Source organism: Cyprinodon variegatus, unplaced genomic scaffold (assembly GCF_000732505.1).
Source record: "Cyprinodon variegatus isolate N-32 unplaced genomic scaffold, C_variegatus-1.0 Scaffold838, whole genome shotgun sequence".
Taxonomy (NCBI): domain Eukaryota; kingdom Metazoa; phylum Chordata; class Actinopteri; order Cyprinodontiformes; family Cyprinodontidae; genus Cyprinodon; species Cyprinodon variegatus.
In genome coordinates, this window is record NW_015151291.1 from 68,594 (window position 1) to 93,708 (window position 25,115).

The window sequence follows — 25,115 nt, forward strand, 5'->3', positions numbered from 1 at the left end:
AACCACTTCTTTGATTTGATTTATTTTACTCAGACTACAAGTAAGGCCACAGCCCACCAAATGTTGAAAGGGCAATATTATTGCCATTATTGCTTATATATAGTAGAAATTTTACACATTCAGTAATAAAATTTCACAGGGGATGGTCATTTAAGAAGGGGGATTATTTTTAAGATTTTTTTTAAGAAGGGGGATGCCGTCCCCATTCAACTGGAGTACTCACTCCACATATATAGACATGCATGTAAATTAGGGGTATCCTAATGTTTCAAAAAACCTTAACCCTTACACATGGAGGAGTGATTGTTTGCATGTGTGTATGCAACAGTATGCAACAAGACCAGTTCCCATTTTGTAGTTATTCTACAACACTATCATCAGAAAAGTGGAGCCTTTTTTTTCTCCCTTGGAAACAGAGCTACAAATATATAATACACACATTTTTAAATTATTTTGACTGCATATTAATTGAGCCAAAATTAAGAAGTATTCTTTTTACATTTCAGGGTTTGATTTAAACAGCACAGAGAAGAGGTCAGTCGCTTGCATCTCTTTATTTCAACAGCAGGAAGTAGTGGTACAGTCAAACAAAACAGAAAATATATATTCACATAGAATATATATAATAAATTGTACATTTCTTACATTTCTTACTTTTTATGTTAAGAGGCTTTACATGACTAAAGTAAGGAAACAAAGTGTTTAATAGCGGTTCCTTTCGTACAATTACAGCCATTAGCTTGCTGATCTTGATTTCAATGAGAGAAATTCAATGATGTATGGATATACTGTAATGGAAATTGTTGAATAAACCTTAATCTTTTTTAAGTCCAAAAAGGACTTTTAACTAATATAAATGCGAGATTTTGAAAAAAGCATCGATTGGAAAGAATAGGAACCCATTAATATGTTGCATCTGCCTCAAGGCAAAGATCTACACACTGTCTGCTTGATTGAATGCGTTTTCTATACAAGAATAACAATGAAATCAGATCAGAAAGCTTTTTTTTTTACACTCAGGAGGCAAATTAATTTAAATAGTATTTCCAACCAGACTTAGACCGTTTCAAATTAAAATGCTCTCAAACAAAATAAAAATGTGGATCAAAACAACAGATTACTGAGAAAAAACAAATCTATCAACTAAAAACAACTTTAAGAGTTTGGATTTTTAAATTATCTGAATGAGCTTCTTTGCAAAAGAACAAAAAAAGAAACCAAAACTGAAACACTCCAGGGAAACTCATCCCCACCGAACACAACTGAACTAAAACAAGGCGACTTCGGTTACATGGACATCCACTGCTTTCAATCTGAGACTGTTTCAGCGCTCCGGGGGGGGGGGGCTTTAAATACGTGCATGTATATGGATATGAATGTGCCTTGGAAACGCAGAGCACTGATCCATGCTCTATGGCTATGTGGATCGTTTCCAACAAGCCACTGCTACTCGGGGAGCTCCTTACACCAGCTGCCACTCGAAGGCAAACATGACGTTGACCACCTCCAGGCTGCGGGCGATTTCTTCCAGGATGCAATGCTGCTGCCACAGCTGGTTTAGCTTCCTGTAACGCTCCGAGCAAAGGTGCAGAGGATTGCCCCTTCTAGAAAATAAATCAAATATAACAGTTTAGAATGGATCCTTTATAATGCAGCATCTGTGATATTTGGTGAGGCTTGAAATCACGCAAAAAATGGGACATTCTTTATAACAGAAGAAAATCTGTTAGAACGCTATAGCTAATGTTTGTTTTTTTCTAAAGTTCTTTAAAGCTTCTGCTTTGTGTTTGTATCTTTGTAATAATTTAATAACAAAAACACTAATTTCTACAAGTGAACCAGGCTGGCTGAGGAAAATCCTGACATTACAAATTTAGGTAGGAAAACATTTTGTCCCATTGTGTTTTTTGTTTTTTTACTTACAAGCCATTGTGGCTTTTTTATAAATAGACTATAGTTTAAATGTACCAGGGGATATTTAGTTAAAAAAATAATAGTCTCCCTAGTTGAAATTAAGTCTAAAAAAGCTACAAAAAAGAACATTTATAAAGGACAGATTTCAATTTACCTACAATCAAATTAATTTGCGCTGTTTGTCCATTAGATGGCGCTAATTCCCCCAAATTCAAAGCATGGGGTAACAATAATGTTTTGCTACTTAAACAAAAGGTCTATTTCAGTAACTGTTTAAATATAAAAAAAAGTGAAGTTCTTATAAACAGACCTACCTTTACAGAGTTTTTAATTCAAATAATAAAATATTTGATAAATATTTTTAGGCTGAAGCGGTTTTAAGTAGAAAATATAGTGGAATGAGAAAGGCTTCCTGTATTTGTTTTTAGCTCACAATGTAGACAATAACAGAAATAACAATAATATCAAACATCTAAATCAGTGTGGCTGCTGATAATAAACACATTCAGTGTCTGATAATAGTTTTAAACTAGTTTTTTTTGTTTTTTTAACAAATTAGGTAGGTTAAAATACTTCCTTCAAAGTTTAAAGAGAAACAAAATTATAACTATTGATAGGACTGTTTTACAGGAAATTCGATTTGTTTTCGATGGAAGAAAAAGGTCAATATAGGTGAGGCACACCATCCAGTCAGCAGCGGCTGAATCAGGTACTTTGATCTCACTGATCAGCAAGCAGCTTTATTGTGAAATCTTTACAAGTCACCAAAATAAATGTCTAATTGTTTCTGTATTTTCAAATATAAAAGCAAACCTGCAGAAGACAAGAAAACAAGCAATCTTTGACTTTTTTCTTTTATCTATCAATGCAGAAGGGAAATTTTAAGCATTCTTGTTTTAAAAAACAACAACTATATATTGGAAAGAAACAACAAAATGACCATAGTTATTTATTTTATAGTTTTTTATCAATTATAATTGATAGAAGTATTTCAGGTCCAAGTACTTAAGAAAATGACATATATATAATGGAGAACAAAATCTACAAATAGATTTTTTTCCCATCCCTTTTGGAGCTTTTGTATTTAGAAATAAAATGTTAGAAATCTAAAAGACCTTAAAGTGGTTAAAAGTAGAAATTATGCAGCAGCGGGAAAAGAATCCCTCTGTATCCTTACCCAAGATGAGGGTCAGTCTCCCCGTAATCATCGAGGTAAGGAGCAGGGTACGTGCTGCCTCTAGTCCTACTGGCCATCAGGACTATTTCACACTCTCTAATTCTGCAACGAACCACGCTTCATTTATTTTCAGCAGAGTGTTTTAAAAAGCACCAAGCAAAAAATGAGACCAAAGACGTCAAAGTAGCAGGATCCAGCAGACCAACCTGAGGAACATGCCCACTCCGGCGCCGCACACAGCTGCGTGGGCCGTGCATGCTCCCACATCCTCCCCATCCAGCTGACTGAGGCAGCAGGAGCTCTGCGAACACAGCATGGCCCCACAAACCAGACACAGAGTTGGATGCTTCCTCTCATCAATTGTAGATTTTGGACACCTGAAAGAAGGCAAGTCAGAAGAGTCACACATCTGCAGCATGGAAACAGGATGAATAAAGAGGATTCAGCCCCCCTTACTGAAAATGGCTGGCTTTATTCAGGAGGGAGCTGTAATCCTCTGGAAGCTCAATCAACCGGTTCCTTATCCTCGGATATCTGCGAGGGGAGAAATGTTAACCAACTTATAGCAAATGATTTTAAATAAACACTATACCGAGTTGAAGCCGACCTGACGGTCTGGGTTTTCCCTTGCAAAGCTTTGGTGATAGAAGGGCTTCCACACCACCTGTGTAATAAGGTCAAATAATTTAGTAAACTATCTAGTGACTACCTGAAGCTGCAGCAGTATTATCAGTTACCTTTGAAGCAGAGGAGAAACCACATCTCTGTAGTCCTGGAAGAGCTGAAATATATTAAGGGGTAATGCCAAGTAGCCACACAACGCCTCCACCTGTCCTGGAGAGGTAACTACAACACAAAATTTCATCATCAATATGATGCATTTCATTTAAACGGATGCAAATCCAGCAGTTCGACTTACCAGAAGCATTTAAAAGCTCCTCTGGAGGATGTACCCCTGTAAGACAGTTGAAAAATAGAGCCGCACATCGCAGAAAAGGTTCAATTCCTGCCTTTATCCGTTGTGCCACAGAGCCACCGGACAGATCTGGAACCAGCCTGAGGAGCAGAGGAAAGAACAAGCATGAGAAGTCCAAAAGTCCTGGACAACTGGAGAATAGTTACAAAGGAAAAACACTGCACAGGTGGACTTTAAAATAAAAACACAAAGCTCCAATATGTGCTTTAGAAGTAAAAGAATGCAGGATAAGGATCAACACCTTCCAGTGTGCTGTGACACTGCTGTGTATAAGTCTGCTGCGGATCTCGCCTCTTCAGACTCCTCTCCATCTCCTGCAGCTGGAAAATCTGTGAACAAAATGATTGCAAACAATAAGTCACCATCGATGTGTGTTAATCTAGTTACAGCTTTCAGAACCACAGAGTTATCAGTTTGACTCTCCAGTTATTTTTTAACTTCCCGTGGTTCCCAACCATTATGCTTATTAGTGATCCAATAAAAAGGATATCAGGGAATAGAACAACTTTTATTTTCATATGGAAGTTCAATTTAATTAGTCAATGAAGAATCTGCAATTGGCTTTTCTCTTGCACGTTTTAAAACATTAGTTGATTGTAGAGCTGTACGTTCCAGCCTATACACAACACCTACGTCGATGTACAAGTTGTGTCCTATGATTAGAGAAACAACTTTCTAACTAAAGTACCAAAGTTAGAATATTACCTCCTACTGGGAACCATCTCAGGACACACTAACCCACGCTTCCACTTTATCTCGGCCAGTCCTCATTTTGTTTTATTACTGGTAACCACACTCCCAGTTTGTTCTAGAGTCCATTTTGAAGTCCTTCTGTATGTTTTTAAAGGTCTTCACCAGGCCCCACCCTACTTGTTAGAGCTTCTTCACCACTACTTTCCATAAACATTTATTGGCCCTAACGGCAGCTCTTTACAAGTTTTTCTTCTTTAAAATCATCCTGTTAAGATTTTTTTCTCACGCCACAGCTTCCTCCTTGCTCTAGTCTTTACTTTTGCTGTTATCTTTGTCAATGAATGTTTTGTTTATTTTGCATTTTTCCAGCCTTATTTTTTTACCCGGGAACAGCAAATGACGCTTGCTCATGCAAACATTTATAACTGCAAAGCTCAGTTAAAACTAAATGAAGCATTTCAAATATCCCATAATGTCCCAGGACAGCTCCCTTTCGGGGGGGTGAAGCTCAGGCTGCTCACCGCGCACGGCTCTTCCACTCCGACTGTAAGCTGTTCCTTATGAGCATCATGCTATGTGGTTTACACGTCATTCATTAGATGCTACATTCTGAGACATTAAGATGAATGGCATCGCTAATGTAGCCATAGACTGTAACATATCAAAATACCGAAATTGCATTTACACCTTTCATCAACATAATTGAATTATATTGATATATATAAATATACTGATATTAAATTAATGTCCTATCTAAAATGATCTACTTTTGAACTGTTTTTTGGGTATTAATGTACTGATTTCACAATTGTCCCATTAGCTTACTAGTCTTGGTTTTTACAACTTTACTACTGTGTGGCGTGGTGTTATTAAATTGAATCTAGGTTTGTTCTTAGTCATCAGTTAGCAGCCCTTGGGGGAAAGACGTCACTGGTAACTGGTTTGGTTTTTTGAAGTTATAATGCATCTATATTTGGTCGTCATTACTTTTAGCCTAAGTAATAAGGAGCCATGATGGACAATCCAAAGAGACACTGATCACACCAAAAGCTATTTCTCAAAAAGATTAATCAAAACAGGAAAAATAAGGTGACCGTGTAGTAAAATTTCGTAAAAGTGTCATAAAATTACTTTGATAAATCAGTTAACGGCCTAAACTTGCAGTTATCTACAGTCAAAGCGATATTCAATAATTTCATCAGTTTAAAACAACTACATCTGTGATAAATTAGACTGAACGAGAATCTGTGCTTTATCCTGCACCTCACATCCCAAACAGGATGCAAAGAAAGAGAAGAACATCCTTAAAACCCAATGATAAGCATGTTATCCAACTGCCAAAACAAAGTCATTTAAAGTCTTAGGGAAGCGGCTTTTCCAACCGTTGCATTTTCGAATTCTCCCGAGTGGCACACGACTTTACACGAGTGAATAAAGTGAATGTGATTGGTGGTTTTTTAAGAGGGCGGGATTGTTGTGGCGGAAGGTCAGAAAGGAGGCAAGTTTGATTGTGGTCGGTTTGTCGGAAGCATCTTGCTAACCAGTTAGCAACTTAGTGCTAGTAGGTTCCCAATGGGAAATGACAGGGATCAAATAGCACTAAATTGGTGACTTAGAAACAACACTGTCAAGGAACGCTATGGACAGCGGAAACAAGCAAGAGGAGGAGAGTTTAGTGTTGGAGATCGTGGATGAGTCTCCTCCGTCATACATTTTTTATTTAGAGAAGGAAAGCGGGGACGAAGATGTTGAGGAAGCAGACACCAGGGCGATAGAAGCTTGGTTTGGTGTAGAAGGCTTACAGCCGTACATGTCTGAGCCCTTGCCTCGCAACGCCATCATTTCTGTTAGCTCTACGCCTGCCGAAGAAACAGACGTCCATCCCCGTGAACACTGGGACGGAACTCAATTGTAAAATAAATTATTCTTATTTCTTATTTCAACCGTTGCGTATATTAGCTGCGACATATGAATCAAGATGCTGTGACCGAAAAAATTTGATTGACAGATGACAGCTGATATTTGATTGGCCGAATTTAGGTGCACAAGCTGACATATAACTAACTGGCCTGCATATGATAACAAAAAAAAAAAACAGATTTTAAGACAGGATCATTATTAAAAACTGACATTTCCTAAATTCTAGGACAATAAAGACTACATTTATATACATGCTTAAGCCAGAATGATTTGACATTTAAATATGATTTCCCTACGACTTGAACATCATTTTCTAGCACAGGGTTTTTGTATAATGATGCTACCTGAGGAGGTGAGGAGGACCTGAAGAATGTGAGCCATGGTGACCAGGTGAAAGATGTACATGTTGTTGAAGGCGGAGCTCACAGCTGACGGCTGCAGGTCTATTCCCTCCTCCTGGTATAATGAAGGCATGGACAACACCAAGCCCACCTGGTAATAGAGACAAGGTTAAGGAATTTAAAACATCAAATTAGTTGCATTCATACTTTTGTTCTTCATGCTTTTTTACTCTTTTATTCAAAACATCTCGACCCTCTCAGCATGGTTGTTTATTATATCTTTTAACAGGTCACCATCATGTGTTAAACAAAACTAAAGGTTATTTTACACACATAATATGACCAGATGGTTATTTCTCAGACAAAAATATTTTAATATTTGAATCAGATTTTAAAATCAGAGAAAACAAACAATAAATAGGCCACAGCTGCCTCCTCGAGGGGACACCTACCAAAAGATGGAAAAAGTCCACATCTAGAATGGAGGGTGTGTTCTTCCTGCTCAGGACTGGTAGTAGCACTGAGGAGAGACAAAACAGCTGTGAAATAAAAGGTAAACTGCACAGTGAATGGATAAATTTACCGTTTACTATTCATCCTGTGGAATAGGAAACGGTAAATTTAGATAGTATTGTACTGAGAACCCAAAAAAGAAATATTTCCTGATTATAACCACAAGTCTAAACAAGCCAGGAATCTGTGAGCTGCGGTTTTATAATCAAACCAACCGGTCTTACCACAGCAGTGTTTATACACGTATTTTTATGTATTTGAATATCTTACAGGATCTTAGATATTTTTCAACAGATCTGCTGATTGCTTTTCCCTTACCATAGAAAGTCTCTCCTTCTAATCTGTATCTACCTGCATTAGTCTACGTCTCCTTCAATGCTGCTCCAGTCACACTTGTGGTGCAAAACAAACATGTTATTTTGATATATTTGTCCAATTGTAGGCTTCTGAGCCCTTTTTTCAGAGCTTCTCTACACTTTGCTTGCCTATTTGTGATTTAGTACCAATTTTCACAGGGCAGAACAAGGAGATCACTCCACATCTGGTCACCAGCAGTGAAAAGCAGGGTGGGCAATGTTTCATGAACAGGGCTAGACAGATGCAGTTTAGTATTTCTGCACATAAATATGACCCGTTTGTCCTGAAAAGCGCCTTTAAATAACCTTTTTTTGTGGACTTACCTCCTATCATGTCTGCAAAGTGCCTCTGGATAACTCCCTGGGAGCTTTTAAGTCTCTGTGATGCTGCAAACTGGACAATGGCCTTGAGTCCTGCGATCTAAAAGAAATTTCAACATTACAATATTGACATCCAGAATATAAATGTTTTATTTCAGCTTCTATTTTGTTTTATCGCACTTGTCTGTTTTGTAGGGATCCAAACAGTGGCTTGTCCTCTTCCTGCAGTATGTTTTCTGTGAGGAAAATCAAACACACCCTGAGAAACGCACCCATGCAAAACATTGAACATGAAGCTGACCAATGTTAGTAGCCTACCTATTGCCTGGATAGTGAAGGCACATGTGTTCCAGGCCATGAGGGGCACCCGGGGGCAGAGCTCATTGGGTGCAGTCTTTAGTCCCACTCTGTGGACTGTAGTGGCACACACCACCAGCATTTCTGCGATTCCGTCAGAAAACTTTCTCCTAAGTACCAAAACTAGAAAAGTCAGAGGGTCGCCTTGGAAACAGAGGTAATCACTCGTACTTTGGATGTTTTAACTCACGGTTCTTGTACTCCGTAGGCTAGAATGGACCTAAAGTCTGGTTGTCCGTCACCAAACAGCCCAGTTGTGCCGCTACTGCTGCTTCCACCATCTGGATTAAATTCTGAAAGATGTTATAGAAACAAAACAAAACAAAAAAAAGAAAGCTGAAAAATATTTCAATAAACATACAAAAAAAGTCTCAACTTTGTTTCCTCTATTTGAAATTTAAACTTAGCTTTGGACTGAAACATTCCTGTTGTGAGTTAGTCAGGATCACCAACATTATTTCTACTGTCTAACATCTCAAACTCAGTGGGTAAAGTGGGGAACAGGAGGTACTTGGATTGACTACAGATTCCTCCTGCCATATGTCGATGTTTTTCTTGGAAAAGCACCTAACTCCTAGTTACCTTCCAATCTTTTTATAAGAGTCTGAAAGTGAGTTCGACTGACCCTTTATAGAAAAACACTAAGGGGTAAAAATGACTAAAAAAGGCCCTAAAGAAATTCAGTCCATTTATTAAATCTTCATTTCCCAATGCTTGACAGACAAACATAAGATCATCTCTCTGGTTCTTGTGCAGTTTTATTTATCTATTTTTTGAAAGCAAATACATCTAAAATGTTATAAATGTATAAACAGTTTATAAACATGGCAAAATAATTGTCATAAGTTTGTACAGCATCTTTTGTAGGCATTCTGAGGCATTTTTGTGTCTGTATCTGTATCAAAATTATATATTTTCGAAACAAAAATTAAGAATTGTATGGTAATAAGTTTTAGCTATATCATACAGCACTAATATTTGGGTTTTATGTTCAAAAGATAAACAGGTTTTGGTGAAAAACCTAATGCTTTAAGATTATATGTGTTAGAGAGCTTCTGCATCTGAAGTAACTAGAGTTCCAGACCAACATTTGTTAAAACGCCGCTCAGCAAGGGAGAAGCCAATACTATAAAGGAAACAAAGTACTCTGATAAACTACCTCCAGTAACCTGCTTCTGAGAAGTGTGCGGAAGCAGAACCAAAACGTTTGACCCAAGTCACGAATCATGTAGTTTAAAAGTCGACTCTTAACCTCTCCTGCAAGCTGAATTCTTACTGTATTTGTTCGTTCACAAAGATAGAATCCATTTTACTCCACCACGACCAAGACCAACTCAAAAATGTAATTGTTAAGATTTGAGGAAAATATCTAGCTTCCATCTCTGAAAAGCAGAGATATTAAAGTCGAACCCTACCAGTTCAGGACAGAACCTTATTTATTAGCTGGTCTTCTTACCATTGTCCTGCATGACAGACTTCAGTCCTTTAATCCTGGCGGCGAGGACCTGAATCCACCGAGGCAATGTCAAATGCTGTCCTATTATTTCTGCATTTTCACTGCAGAGAAAATTATTTTACACATTGTATGATCAACTGAACATTACAGATGGGCTTAATTTAGTGGGCCATTCTTACTAGTTGAATGTAAGTGGCTCTAAGGGGATGAGAGGGACCACTGTGTTGCATAGAGACTTGCACAAAGGACACAGGTACTCCCCGTTCTCCAGGTCGACGATGAGCTCAGCGTGGAGTCTGTTTCTGGTAGTGTTCTGAACTGCTTCAAAATATCTAAAAGGAATCAGAGAAGAAGAGTGAATAATGCAATAAAAACTAGAGACATTGTTCAAAAGAGAATCATCAGGTTCCTTCTTTATTGAAGAAAAAAAAAAAAAAAAAAAAGAGAAACCTTTTGACTTACTTCTGCCAACATGTAGCATGCATGACGTGTCCACAGCTGCCAGTGTGGGTCCCCACCGCGAGGTCAGGGGGCATGAAGAGGGGATAAGTCCCCGTTCCTTTGAGTGACAGAGACAATGAGGAAAACAGGGTGGGGTATTGCTTTTACAGCTGGACTGAAAGTATACGGGAAACTAACCATCAGCTGCGTTAGCTGGAATTCTTCCTCTGCACTGGGTCAATACGGTGGAACGCTGGACACAGGCTGTCAGCACCATGGCTGGGGCCAGAGGCAGCACCTCCTGCTCCTCCTGACAAAGTATGCAGGTGAGCACCTCCCTCTCAGCCGGGGTGGGTCCTCTGAGAGGTCCGAAGGCTATGCAGAGCTCTTTCTGCTCCATGGCAGAGCTAAAGAAATAACATTAAACCATTAGACTTCATTAGAAAAGCAAATACAGACACATAGGTTGCTTTTAGAAGTGTCCAGCTACCTTTCAGAAGGCCTCACAGGCTCACCCTGTGTTCCAGTGTCAGGCATGTTGTCATACAGCATCTTGTTTGATTCAATGAAGTTTTTCTGCATTGCCGACATCTGGGCCATGATCTTTTGTCGGTGGAGCTTAGCTGCCTCTGCCTTTCGTTTCCGCTCAGCCTTTTCTTTGTCCTGGATGCTCTGAAATAACAAAATCAGTGAGGATTGGTGCTGTGCTATACAGCATTAGAATAATTTCCATTCCCTTAAAGGTTTCTTTCCTACCTCTTCTGGCCTGGTTGTGTCCATGCACACAGAAACTGAAGGACTGGACTTTTCTCTGAGGCACTTCACAATCTCAAACATCTGGAGGGAAAAAAATGAAGTATAAAGAAAATATTAGAGACAAATCTGATCTAAACTGTGATGTTACTTTATCATTAAAGCACCTTCTTATTATTTATCATTACTTCTCATCACATTGCATGGCAGTAGAAAGCTATTTTACCCTGCCTACCATTAAGCAGAGATATGTACTTAACAAATCTCTCCGCCAGTAGCTCTCTTTAGTTGCATTCAAAGGCTTTCTAATAACTAAATAATCACCATTAGTACAGACAGCTGGAGTTTATATACATTTATCTTAACCTGATTACGTATATCATTTTTCCTATTTGTACTTTTTATAGGAATAGTATCTGAGTAATCCTCTTTACAGAAAAAGTGATAAAAAGTAAAGATGTAAATGGAAAAAGGAGATTTTATTACCAGATAATTCTGAGGGACATCAGAATTTAAACCAGTAAAACGTTGTTATTTTCAAAATTGAAGAAGAACTATCAATCCAAATAAACTGATTCATGTCTATAAAATGAGCACTACAGAGTGCATTAATATGTTCAAATTAAGTTTCAATAAATTCTCCTTCATAATAAAAGGTTTTCCAACTGTATGACTTCTTTATTGCAATTGTCCATAAGAAGCAATTCTTCGTAGTCTGCAGTCATTTTTGCCCCAGTTCTCCTAACAGAAATCGGTTAACTGGGTTAGATTTATATAATGCATTGTTCACACATATTCACAGCTTAGCTTAGCCATTTTCTATAGGGCTGAAATCAGAGCTTTTTGACATCTACCTCAAAATACTGACCTCTAACTAATTTAGTATCCAGAGACTCCCTGAGCATTAGAAGATCCAAACTTTAACTTCTGCATCTGCAGATGTTGCTTCCATGTTCTTTTCGTATGAAATGCTATTTAACAAGGTGAACCAGTACAGGGACATAACGCCACTACCATGTGTTACAATTGGAGGCAAGTTCTCATGTCTAAAAAGTCCAGATTTGATCTCTAAATGCTTTACATGCTCTAAATGCTCATCTCTGAATCCCTTTTCAGTGATGTAATTTAAAGCAGCAGGATGTCTGAGGTGCTCATCTGTTTAGACTCACATAACCACCGGTATTTCCTAAATTGTTTAAACGCTTCAAAACCAAAGTGTTTGTCAACTTTGCCTTTGAAGAAGTATTCTATATTTTTTTTAGAATGGAAGTAACCTCAGCCCTTTTCATGCTTATACGGACTCAGGAATATGATCCTTAATGTGTGTGGGTTTAAATACCTGCAGAAGCCATTTGATCAAGTCTTTCTGAGCTTCAAGGGAAGGCAGAGACTTAATCTTGGACAGCAAGAGGAAGAGCGACTTGCCATTTTCTGAGCCTACTGCTGCAAAACAAAACAAAAAAAAAAATAAATGGCTAAAATTAGTTATTCTTGAGAACAAGCATTCGGTCAGGGATGATGGAGCTTTCTCTCACCACGAGCTTTTAGGCTAAAGTCAAAGGTCACTTCCTCCACACTGCTGTTCTCCAGTTGGATCTTCTCTTCCACCAATGCTTGACCAATTAAATGCAGGGCCTGTAAGAAGAGGAAATTAATTCTGGAGCTTCGACCGAACTCGGCAACAAGCATTTGCTCATAAAAAGGCTGAATAATGACGTATTTTGCACCCTCTGGATCATGGCTTCGGTCCAGTGCGTCGACCGGTCATCCACGGGTCTCTGCAGAATGTGCCTCAGGATGTGGATGATAACATCACAGCAGAGAAGGTTCACAATCCTGGAGAAACTTGGAGAAAAGGCTGGTGGCACTGGAGGACGCAAAGCTGAGCAGAAACAAACTGTTATTGCCGCCGCTGAGATTCTAAACACATTCAAGCTTTTCATCATTCTGACATAAATCACCTTTATCATTGCCTTCTTGAGATCTTCTCTTCTTTTGAGACTCTTCTGCCTGCAAACCGTGATAAAATATCATCAACCAAGAGCTTTTTTTGTAGATCCACCTAATCGGAGACCGGGTTCTACCTTGCTGCGCTGAGATCTCGAGTAGTGGTAAAAGAAAGGATTAAAGTCTATCAGCCGTTCCTTTTTTAATTCATATAATCCATGCCCCGACACGCCTGGCTTCCTGAAAACAAAACAAACAAATTAGAGAGGTCTTAATAAAAACATTTCCAAGTTTACAGGCTCCTTATTTTCCCACCTGAAAGTAGCAACTTTTGCAATCACTCCCTCCAGGCCTGTTTCATGATTTTCCTAAATAAAAGAATTACAAAAAAATATTTACCTGAAATGAAACCCATAAAATATTCAATCGTTTAGAAACATTTCGTGAGGATTCATACATTCTCTGGTAGGCTTTTCACCAAAGTGCTGTGAGCCATGGGTTCAATGCACAGCAGGTGGATAACCTCCCTCATCGTCACTTCCTCTCTGGTCACCTGACTGATCCCAGGAACATAACGCTCGCCTGGGAGACAACATCAGTTCAGATAACTTCCCTTCGCTAAAACCATTCTAAAAGTTGGTCAAAGGGACATAAAGCTCTACCAAAGATGGCGATCAGCAGGAAGAGCATCTCCTCGGTCAAACGGTTCCACTGCGTCAACTCATCCTGCAGGTTTACAGCATAAAACGGATCAAGACATTTTTTCAGGACGCTTTTGATGGTATAACATCTTCAGGTATGGAAAACTTACCTGGTCTTTGCTCACACGACATCCATTAAAGTATTCAAAAAGCTCAAATCTGAGCAATATCAGCATAAGGAAGTGGTTGGGATCCATTTTGGAAGCAGCAATCTGTTCAAATAAAAGGAAGAGCCAAGTTAAAAAGAAAAAGAAGAAATTGAGATACAAAAAAAAAAAAGGCTGACAGAGGCCCACCTGAAGCATGATGATATCTTTATCGTACATCTCGTCTCTGCATTTTACATCTTGATAGTAGTAGACCTGCTCAGCACCAAATGAATAAAACATTCTTTAAAGGAGGGAAAAGGTAATAAAAAAATGCCTTTGGACTCAAACATTAATGGCTTACTTGGCTAACCAACGACAAGCCGTTTCTCCGCCACATTTCAGCTGTGACCTGAGCGGCGAGGACCACGCAGCGCAGAGGGAGCTCTGCGAGCTCAACAAAATCATAGCGTTCCTGCATAGGAAAAGAAAAGAAAAAAATATTCTATAGCCAGCATCACAGATGCATTATTCAGCTTAGCAGAAGGAATAAAGAAATGTCTCATGTACCGGATTATCCAAACGTTCAATTGCGCCGGTTTTCCACATAACTACATACAGACCTATGGATCACAAAACAGAATAATCAGGAACATGATCTTAAAAAAAAAAAAAAAAAAACACACTGTCCACACAGGATTCCAGCCTTCCTACCTGCTAGGAGCCTGGAAATGGGCAGGTGTATGCTGACCGGCTCCTGAGACACTTTGTATGGACGAGCCCGCAGGATGTGCTTGCACATGTAGAAGTCCTTGGGCTCCTTATGGAAGGGCTGGTTGTTGCATTCAATCAGGGCAGCGTGGCAATCCTTAAATGCCCGCAGCATGATCTCCTCCTGAGGGGAAATCACAGCAGATAAAACCTGTCTGAGAGGAATCGATTCCAACTAAAGTTCAAGCTTCATAAACAAGGTTTTATTTTTGTTTGCATAGTTTAAGAAGTTAAGTAATCCGGAGGAAAAAATTAGGACTCTAAATAGAAATAAGGAAAAATAAGCAAACAGAAAACCTACAAAGCGACAGCAGCATGTATCATATGCAAAACAAGCTGAACTGTAAGAGCATTAGATGCATTTGCCTTTAATGAGAACTAATATCTTACATCAGAAGAGCACCAGTCCTGAAACATGGCAAGAATGTGACGGAGCTGGATCTGGAGTGTGAAACCAGCCTCCCATTCTGGCTCCACCGCGATATGTTGCCCGAGCTGCCGCTTCACTTCCTCCATACCCTGAACATTAAAACATGGACGAGTTGGGAACCACTGACCAGATTTCACGGAACTATGTACCAATATTTAATGGGTTTGGGGTGGTTAGTACCTGCATGCATTTAAGAAAGCCCAGAAAGATCCTGAATCCTTCCAGGAACTGTCCTCGCATTTCCTCTGTCCACACAGACGGCTTACTAATCAGAATGTACCTGAGAAGCAGAGGATTAATTGAACCTTAGATTAAGATTCAAAAGTTCAGGATCTAATAATCTGTTATTGTCAGTTACCTGAGGTCATGGAAGATGACCTGGATCCGAGTAAACTTGTCTGAATTGTAGCCCAGGAAGAAAAAGCGATTGTTGTCATCCAATTGTTCCCGCAGCAGCTCCAGGACTGTGTCAACGATCACTTTAATGACATTGCATTCTTCGATGAGCTGTCTGGCCTGAAGGAAAAAAGAAATATATATATATGAATAAAAGATTTTACTTTCAGATTCAGCTCAAGAAATGTGAATCTTCAGAAAACAAAACTCGTCATATAAAGTGAATAACACAGAAATAAATGTTTTAGGGCTTCTTGTAATTACGATAATTGTAGCTCACAAACTAAGACAATTCTTAATTCAGCAGCTCAAAAAAAATTTCATTTTGCAAAAAAAGTTAAATGTTAAAAACTCATTGCATTGCAATTCTTTGTGAAAGGTTAAGTGGAAGGAAGACGCGTGGTAGGAAAAGGTGCACAAGCACCAGCATAACTGCAGCATTGAGAGGACTGTCAAGCATATGCTATTGAAGAATTAGGGGGAACTTAATTGATTGCTGATCTAAGCTCCTGATATTTTGGGGATAATTCTTAAGAGTTGATGTTGCTTTCTTGTTTTACATGATAAAAAAAGACAATTATAAAAGCTAATACAAATTCTCAAACAGAAACGAAATCAGATACAAAGCAAACTCAACATTTACAACAGATAGTCAATGACATGGCTGTTGAATACACTAATGCAATGGTTTTTAAACCATTATTGCTGAGTCTATGGAGCTAAATTGTGGCCATTGAGTTTGTTTTTCTAAAAAAAATCTTAACCTGAAAAAAAAAGTTTAATCAAAAATTGAAATTTAAAAATGGAAAAAAGTTTGTTCGAAAGAAAAGTATTTTTTAGATTCAAAGTTGGTTTTTTTTTGTAAACTTGCATTTTGTGGGTGGGCCGGGTCTCAGAAGACACGGGCTGAAACATCTATTCCCCACTGTTGCATTCAGGGACCATGGGAACTGGAACTGTCTTTAAATTAATCAATATTCTATGCGTATGTGTCTGGTTTTGAAACATAGCATGCTTCACCAATAGAAGTCCCTTACATGAATACATGACATGAATCTCAGAGTATAAACTACGATCTTAACAGATTTGCCCATCTTAAGTCCATGTTGGACATTTTTCCCATGCTTTCAGTTTGAAGGAAAAAAAAAAAATATCAAAAAAATCTGCAAGTTCGAAAACAAAAGACTTGAATCTGAAAAGTATTTTTCCTTTAGAACAAATTTTAATTTCCAGGTTAAATTTCTTTTGAACAAACTGTTTGTTTCCCTCCATCATGACCCCTCCCCCCACACGCTCCTCTGTCTAAGTGCATGCTCTACAGATTGTATGACGAAGCAGGCATCCACCTCCCCCGACTCAGAAAAAGGAACTCACTAATGTGGGAACGGTGAAGATCTGAACAGACAGAGCAGTGATGGATATACTCCTTTCATGATCGTCACTGATGAAGTCCTTCTGCAGCTGTTTGTAGTACTATTAAAAAAAGTAAACATGATACAATAAGTATTTATACCTTTGAAAATAAAGCCAGTTGAGGTTGTTCCTGTTCACTCACCTTTGTAAACTCGACTGCAAAAAGCCTCTTGAATTCAGAATCCATCAGCATGCTACAGAAAATCAGCTCATGTACTATCTTACGAGCTCCTATAGACAATAAAAAGGACCAAATTTAGGATCGAACATTTATTTATTAATGATCCAACTATCATACATGAAAATCAGACTTAGCTTACCTTTGTACATCTGTGCATCATGCAGCATAAGTCTGCTGATAAGACAAGGGCGATCTCTGTCTGCGTTTGGCTCTAATGCCACCTGGCAGAATGCCAGTCTGAAGCCCACTGCACAGAGCAAACACCAAACATGTCAGAACAAACCCAATTTACAAACATGGAGACTCAGGTTAAAGATAGATGAACACAACGGCCGCAGCACCTGAGTAACCGATGACCTTCTGGAACCAGTTGCCGAGGCGGAGGGCAAAAGTCTGATGAGCCATCACTGTTGCATGAAGGATCTCCACACGTAGAGGCTGCAGGGAGATGTGCTCGGAGCTGGACTGCAATGCAGCACAGAAAGGGTTGCAACTCTTCTCACTTTGTAACTTATCAGAAATATCAACTAATATCAGGAATGAGAAGACAAAGTTTACCCTAATAAGGTCTTTTGCTTGCTGGCAGGAGCGGAGTGTTCCTCTCTTCACGGCCCGCCGGCCCTGTTAGGCATTTAAACATAGATAAGCAACTCTGGATGCTGCATAAATACAACTACTCCAGCTACATAACAGATTCTAAATAGTGTAATCTTTATCAACACTGGATATTTCAACCAAACAAACAATAAGTGAGCTCAAGTCTTATATCTTTATAAACATTTAGGATGTTGTATAGCTCCTCCATTTCATAAATGTCCAACTTTTCTTGGGTTGAAAAAATGTGCAAACTTATACCCAATTTTGTCCTTATCCTAAATATAAAAACAGCTAAATTTTATTTCATTACATTGAATATAACAGGCCGTATTGTAATAATACGTTTGATCAATTCCATACACTTCCTTTTTCAAAAATGTTCTTTACTCAAAAAAAAAAAAAAAACATTTTATCAAGAATGGTAAAGAATAGTCAAAAATTATTGTAATTTTTTTTTTAGATGAGGCAAAGAAGCTCATAATTTGTTTGAAAAGTATTTAAAAGACTTGGGGATAAGAAATTAGGAAAAAATGACCATTAAACAAAAATGTATGTGAAAAAGAAACGACTATTTTTCTATCAATATGCTCAAATCCAGAACTTATCAAATGGAAGCGTTTTAGTTTCAACTGGTTTAATTCTGTAAAAAAAAATCTTCTTAAAGGAACCTTTTGCTATCTGGTTATTAATCTATAAAATAATCAACAGATTAATAAATTAGCAAAATAATCGTTAGTCACAGCCCTAATTGTATTTTTATTCTAATCATCAAAACTGCAAGGAAAAACCTATTTTCAAAGTGAGCATACTTCTTCAATTAATAAATGCTAACCTCCATTTCTTTACAGAATGTCTAAATTCTGCATTAAACTTTCTTTTTCTTGGAGGTAGATGCTTAATCAGGTTGGTTTTTCAATAATCAAACCGGAATTTTCAGTCTTACTCACTAAAATGAACAATTTATACAAGTTTATTCATTTCGGTTATGAAGTGGGCTGGCGTAAAAAACACCTACAGGGCAGAGGGAGCCCCACGGGTCGGTCATATTGTTTTTTCAGATCTGATTGCATGGTTTTAATAATTCTCAGTATATTCAAAATTTGGCTTGGCTTGAAAATAAAAAAAAAGGAAAAGTGATGATGACATAAAGCTGAAGATCTCTCTGTCTTTACCTCTTTGTCGATGAGAGTTGTGTGTGTTTGAGCTTCAATCTGATCACAGTTAACCGATCGCTGCAGGGTGTAGATCACCTGGTCGTAGGAGTGATGCTCATCGTTGTAAAGCACACAGTAGTATGCGTTGTCTTTAATCCTGCATTCATATAAAACTGTCAAAGCTGATCTCATGTGGGGTAATTTTGTTGCTTTGGTTTCCCCGTTTAGAGGCGTGACCCTACCGGGGCTGGAGTTCAGCTGAGAGCTCAAAGTTTTCCTCCCACACCAGGAAGTCGGTGACGTAGCGCAGAAGAACCCGAAACAATTTCTCAGCACGCTCGTACAACTCTGGCTCCAAAACGGATTCGTCCTGCACAAAACAAAAGAGGAACAGAGTGCTGTAACGTCAAACATTTTTCAACACTTTCTAAAACTTCAAGCTTTTTCAATACATAGAAACGAGATACAATCATTCCCCTGCAACCATATAAAGACTTGCTTTAAAATGCCAAAAATGCAACCTAAAATATTTCCCATTTCCTGTGACGGAGGCTGGGAGTCAATAACGAGACCCTGAGCTGCTCAACAGATTCTCCTAATGAGCAGAGAGAGACATCTGGTCATCTAACATAAACATCACTCCACTGGGAACAAACAAACGCCACAAAAACTAATTTATCATCCTACAGAAACCACAAACATGGAGCGATTGGGTGGATTTTTCCATACAGGGAGATTAAATCGGATAATACTTAATGCTTTATAGGCTTCTTCTGGTTTATAATATTGGAGAGAAACTTAAAAGAAAAAAATAAATATATCAGCCAAGATATCAGGATGATTATTTGTAGATCTGCACTTCTGCCTCATTGCTGGATTTCCATAAATCTGAGGTTACCACACTCATCTTTTCCAAACCTTCTGCATATTGAGGCCGACACAGGTTCAGTGTTTCAGAAATAAACATTTTTTGTTGAGATAAAACTCCAGCATGACCAATAAAGACCCAGTGAAGACACCGGCTTAAGCTGGTGAGAGAGTCCGGTTTATTTTGGTCATTGAGGATAAACAGACCATACAAGTAAAACTTAGGGGAATCCTGAGCCGACATTTATACCATAAAGACTCCGATATCAGCTAATAAATTCATATTGGAACATATATCGGCATGGCACTAAAATGTTAGAAAGCCCACAGAAACACTTTGCTTCTATTGAGGTTTATGTAACTCTTTGGTAAGTTGGAAATGGATCAGTTGTTCTCACACCTTATGTTGTTAATGTTCTCTGTTTAATATCGCTTAATCAAGCCTTTCCTATCATCCACACTGTGAAATAAGTAATTAAAGTAGGTATGATTCATTCTGGTATCATATTGGGTTAATATCGATATCGCATTAAAAGTGGAAAGCTGTATCGGGACATCCCAAGCAGCAGCATCATGTTGTGGAGGTGTTTATCTCCAGGGGGAACTGCTGTATAGTGTTATTAGGAAAAGGACATTTGGAAATGTTGAAGCAAATACTCAAGATAACAGCTAAAACTTTCAGCAAAAACTGGGACTAAATATGGCCAAGAAACTCTAGTTTAATAGGAAAGTGGATTAAGGAGAATTAAAGAGGAGAGGAGGATGTTCTTTTTCCAGGTGGATCATCAAAATAAGTGGTCGTCCTAACTGATATGTTTTACATAAGGCCGTCCTATGTGCTCGTCCCCATTTTCTTACTGGTGTCTGACATAGTGGAAAAATTGAAAATCTTTTGGAAAGTAAGCCTGTATGAACGATGCAAACAGCAACTTTTAAACTAAATTTTAAAGGAGAATTGGGCTTGTGCACGCTCTTACACACGTTTAATAGACGTTCCCTCTCGGGAGCAGGCACAGGTTTGTGCATGTGCATTTCTGTTTTTGCTTTTTTTGTTTTTTTTAAGTGGAGAGGGCAGGTCTTCGAAAAAATATGCGAAAATCCTCCACTATACCTTTAAAAATGACATAAAGCCCTGATGTCTGTAATCTTAACTGACTTAAAACGAGAAACATCTGCTTAATTTGATTAAATAGGGATATTTGCATTTTAGAACTGAGAATGTAAATATCTGGTTTAAACTACATCAAGAAATAAAGATAGCTTATCTTGTTCACAGCAGACATGCTGTGCTGCCTATGTGAATGCTCATTAAGCACAGGTTCAGGTCTGGTACGGCAAACACAAAACAGGCTGTCAGAGAGGCGCCGGATGTGTTAATGGGACCACCTGCTGTTTATGGAAAAGAAAAGAAAAAGGCAGAGTCGCCCCACTGTGTGCCTGCCTGCTCACAACCCCATAGCGCGATCTTATCAGAGCAGAGCCTGAACATGGTGATCAGCAAACATCCAAAGAGAGCCACACAGAATGTATCCCTGCACAGTTGCACAGTTTGGCTCCGCTCCTCTCACAGGCAACCGTCTTCCACTGTTTTATTGTTTTAGGAAGACAAAAAGTTCCTCCTGTGCTGAATTCTCTCCTGATGGTCGGCAGAACCAATTGTACATCAGCATCCTTTAAGATGATAGGAATATATAAAGAATGGGACCAGCACACTATCAACAAATCCCTGTTGCGTAACGTACCGTTACCATAGCAGCGGCAGACCCCGGGTCGTGTTTGGAGCAACACGGGCCGATCTTCCAGGCTTCCACATCGCCACAGTCACAGAACCCCCCGCCTGATGACGCGTGCATCTGGAGAAGGAAACAAAGCCAAACAAAACGAGTCATCAGGGGAAAGAGATGATGGATATGCACAACAGTAATTAAGTTAGATGTTCTGTGGGAAACCAGTGCCAAACAGTTGCTGTTTAGCGAGTTCACATAGTCACTAAACAGATACAAGGCCTTAGAAGTCATGTCCAGATGTAAATATTTACATCCACACCAACCTTGTAACGATGGCTTTTGTGCACGCTGTCTTGGAAGCAGTCCATGCAAAGCACGCAGGTGGGATCGATTGCACAGTCCCTGAAATGATGAACATGAAGCAAAAAAGTGAAATAATGAAACTCTTGGCTCAAGCTCAGCTCTGTTACTCACACTTTGTCTCACATTAAAACATTTAGCTTTGCCAAACAGTTCCAGCCTCACAAAAAAAAAAAAAATTCTAATCAACTGTTAAACACATACAAAATGTATGTTATTCTTTAAACAGCATGACATAAAACTAAATTTATATTTGGAGAAAAATGACCACATTTTCACGCAAGATGATAGAAAATGTATGTATTTTATTCCTTCATTGTCCCCTCACTACCACACACCGGCTCACTGCTGGAACCTGACAGAGTCAACTCATCATTTATTCTTACCATTCTGCCTAGAGCGGCATTGCAAACGCATTAGGCGTTTTTTTTTTTCTTTCTAAATACTGCAATCAAAATGGACTGCTTGCATTCAATATCATAGCTGAAGTGCTATGCATTGCCTATTGGAACCGTTTTCCCCATGCCCAGCATCCACACCTATTCTATTTTTAATGGCTGAAACTGTGGTTAGGGTAACAAAGCAAAGAAAGGCTGGAAAGAGGGACTGAATCATGGTTTATAGTGGGATGCAACATTCAGCTTTGGAAATCTATGGTTTCCTTTTATCCTGCAGCTTTAATGTCTGTCTGTCTGTAGCCTAGTTAGAGTCCAGTCAAGGTAAAAATTTCTTCAGTCCACCATATATTTTTGTGGTTGAACCTTTTTTGTTTTTTGTTTTTTTACACTTCAGACAACTTATGCTTAACTAGTGTATCAAACCAAAACAACCGTTTAAGCCCTGATGTTTGCTACCAAGATAACTAGAATGGGAAATGAAATGTTTGTATTTTTGTAACCAAATCTGGACGTATAAAATGCAACAGGACAGGCGACCCGACCTGCAGGAGTAAACAGTCTCTCCCTCCTTAAACACACGGCCACAGAGCTGAGAGGAGGTGCTGCCTTGCTTGAGCTTCTCCAGACCATCTTGAGGATCCTCTCCGAACAGAAAGCACTCCAGAGGGTGGAGGAGTCGCCTCTGCATGAGCTCCTCTTCTTCCTGAGGGCTGAGGTCCTTCTTCAGGCAGAAGATCTGGGGCACCTGGTCCTTCAGGTGCTGGAGCAGCTCCGCCCTGTAGTCTGCCGCCTCCAGCCATTCCTTTAGGGACAACAAGGAGGAAAAAAAAAAAAAAAAACGCCCTGTTGACTATTGATACAAAACCATGTGAACCCTTCAGAAAAAAAACAGTGAGAGTACACATTCACTTTTAGATGGACATCAAAATAATCAACTGAAGTTAAAATACCTTTCAGCTTTTACAATCACTTCTGTTGAAGGTGGCTTCAGTTTAACAAAATTCACAGCCAATTTTCCTGTTTTCGTGTCAAAGTTTTGCAGTAATCTCTGCTGATGTTAAAACCTTATAAATGTAATGTGTATAAATCTCAGACGGGATGGAAGGATGATGAATATATATATATATATATATATATAGAAGAACGGACAAACAAATGGATGATCAGGAAATGGCTGCAGGAATATCTGATGTATAGCCATGAGAAGAATTGATTTATGGAAATACAGACATTTAAATTCTTAATTATACACTTTTCTTTGTTAAACAATCAGCTGTGATCTATAACAGCCAAAAGGGATGCATTATTTTCATAACTATAACTTGGGATCTTTACAGATGAAATACCAAAGGTCTGTTTGGATGCAATGTTTGGCAAGTTAGACCACTCAATCAATCCTGCATTAAAAATCTGCTATCTAGGAATCTATCTATCTTGGATGGGCATCTTCTATCCACAGATGACAGCTCTTCTGAGAATTAGAAACCAAAGTAATAAAGTAGAGCAAAAAATACCAAAACAAATGTCCTACAGTCATTAATTTTATTAATCACACATTTATATTAATTCATTTTCGGTCTCAATTTATGGAAAAACAGACCTGGGGATCTTTAGCTGTAGTTTAAACCAATCATCACATGGACAAGAGATTATTTTAAATAAGTTTAAAAGTAACATAGGAGTTGGTTCAAAGCACAGAAGTCTGACTTATACAGAAATTTCTGATCTGGTGAGATTTTATTGCCCAACTATCACTAACACCTTTTGAAAAAAGGGTCCAGAAAAAAAGAAAATATCTAGTAAGAGACAGTTTTAGGAGTGAAATACATTTGATAACAGAAGGAAAGCACTGTGGACAGGTCAGCATTCACAGAAAAGTCAAACCTAACAGTCATATTTTTCCTTAATCAAATACCACACGTGTTTTCTTGTGGTTTTATATATAAAAACTATTATGCCCAAAGTGATGCATGCAGTGTGAAGATCATCAGATCCTTATCAAAAACACTGTTTTATTGAATCAACGCCCCTTGGCAGGACTCTCAAACTGAATCTAGATAGTTATAAAAAAAAGCAGCAGGATCTGTTTTACTTTCACCTTAAAGAGATAGCTAGAACAATGTAGAAAAGCAGCCCTAGTGTCAAACCGCAAACAACAACACAAACCAAACTGACACAGATTTTTATAAGCAGATCAGACCAATGCTGCTCTAAAACTAAAGATGAGCCTCATATTTAAACAGAAACAAAATAATACTTTAGCCATAAATACATGAAAATAAACTAGTTATGGGGCATTAATTCTAAAACAAATGACTAATCGTGGTGCAAACCTATTCCCATATGTCAATAAACACGCGAAGGTTTAATTGGAGGCTCTGAGGCTAGTTGGTGGTTAGCCTGCAAGCTCTGTTAGCTTAGTCGGAACGGTGATGTCCGACAAAGAAATAAGACGGTTTTATTCACAGAAATCTTCCCGGTGCAGTCCACAATAACCCATCAGACTGCGGGTCAGCTGTCAGCTCAATATAAACTCAGAACATCTTACCTGACTGAGCTGAAGCCCATCTGACGGCTTCTCTGTGTCCGCCATGTTCCGCTGCTGTTCACGGAGCATACGTCACAGAGGGGACCTTCCTGTGGCAAAAAAACACCTCTGGAAAAGAAAACAATCATAATTTCTTTAATGAACTGACACATTTTCTACGGAACAGGATTAGGGCCAATGAAAAAAATAAAACAGTTTACTGATTTTTAAATTTACTTTCAGTATAATGAGATTAAAGTCAGAATGCTGACTTTATTCTCACAATTCGGATTTTAATCTCAGAATTCTGACTTTAATCTCAGAATTCTGACTTTATTCTCA

The 25,115-nt window shown here is 38.6% G+C and overlaps 1 protein-coding gene across 1 annotated transcript; it reads right to left on the reverse strand.

Annotated features, from left to right (window-relative positions):
* Positions 1–544: 544 nt before the first annotated feature.
* ubr1 (ubiquitin protein ligase E3 component n-recognin 1) lies at positions 545–24,863 on the reverse strand. Its single transcript, XM_015397121.1, has 47 exons — positions 24,795–24,863; positions 22,789–23,048; positions 21,812–21,890; positions 21,504–21,614; positions 19,137–19,264; positions 18,913–19,051; positions 17,702–17,764; positions 17,485–17,608; positions 17,283–17,390; positions 17,105–17,193; positions 16,924–17,022; positions 15,512–15,669; positions 15,334–15,433; positions 15,114–15,242; positions 14,667–14,847; positions 14,523–14,575; positions 14,317–14,427; positions 14,163–14,228; positions 13,977–14,078; positions 13,828–13,891; positions 13,623–13,747; positions 13,481–13,533; positions 13,303–13,405; positions 13,180–13,228; positions 12,946–13,100; positions 12,754–12,853; positions 12,558–12,661; positions 11,222–11,302; positions 10,956–11,137; positions 10,664–10,872; positions 10,487–10,583; positions 10,204–10,356; positions 10,025–10,125; positions 8,759–8,861; positions 8,530–8,678; positions 8,392–8,447; positions 8,215–8,311; positions 7,474–7,541; positions 7,025–7,172; positions 4,309–4,396; positions 4,011–4,147; positions 3,829–3,937; positions 3,699–3,755; positions 3,548–3,625; positions 3,298–3,468; positions 3,092–3,193; positions 545–1,604 (listed from the first exon to the last, which is right to left on the reverse strand). The coding sequence occupies exons 1-47, from the start codon at positions 24,861–24,863 to the stop codon at positions 1,463–1,465; spliced, it is 5,250 nt and encodes a 1,749-aa protein (XP_015252607.1). The 3' UTR covers positions 545–1,462.
* Between the last annotated feature and the right edge of the window lie 252 nt (positions 24,864–25,115).

Bases quoted from the DNA above. Each gene is read 5' to 3' on its own strand.
- ubr1 (XM_015397121.1), bottom strand. From the start codon at position 24,863: ATGCTCCGTGAACAGCAGCGGAACATGGCGGACACAGAGAAGCCGTCA. The intron at 12,854-12,945 runs GTGCAAAATACG...CTCTTCTTACAG, and splicing joins CCGAAGCCATGATCCAGAGG to GCCCTGCATTTAATTGGTCA. The intron at 10,126-10,203 runs GTAAGAATGGCC...TTTTCTCTGCAG, and splicing joins GAGCCACTTACATTCAACTA to TGAAAATGCAGAAATAATAG.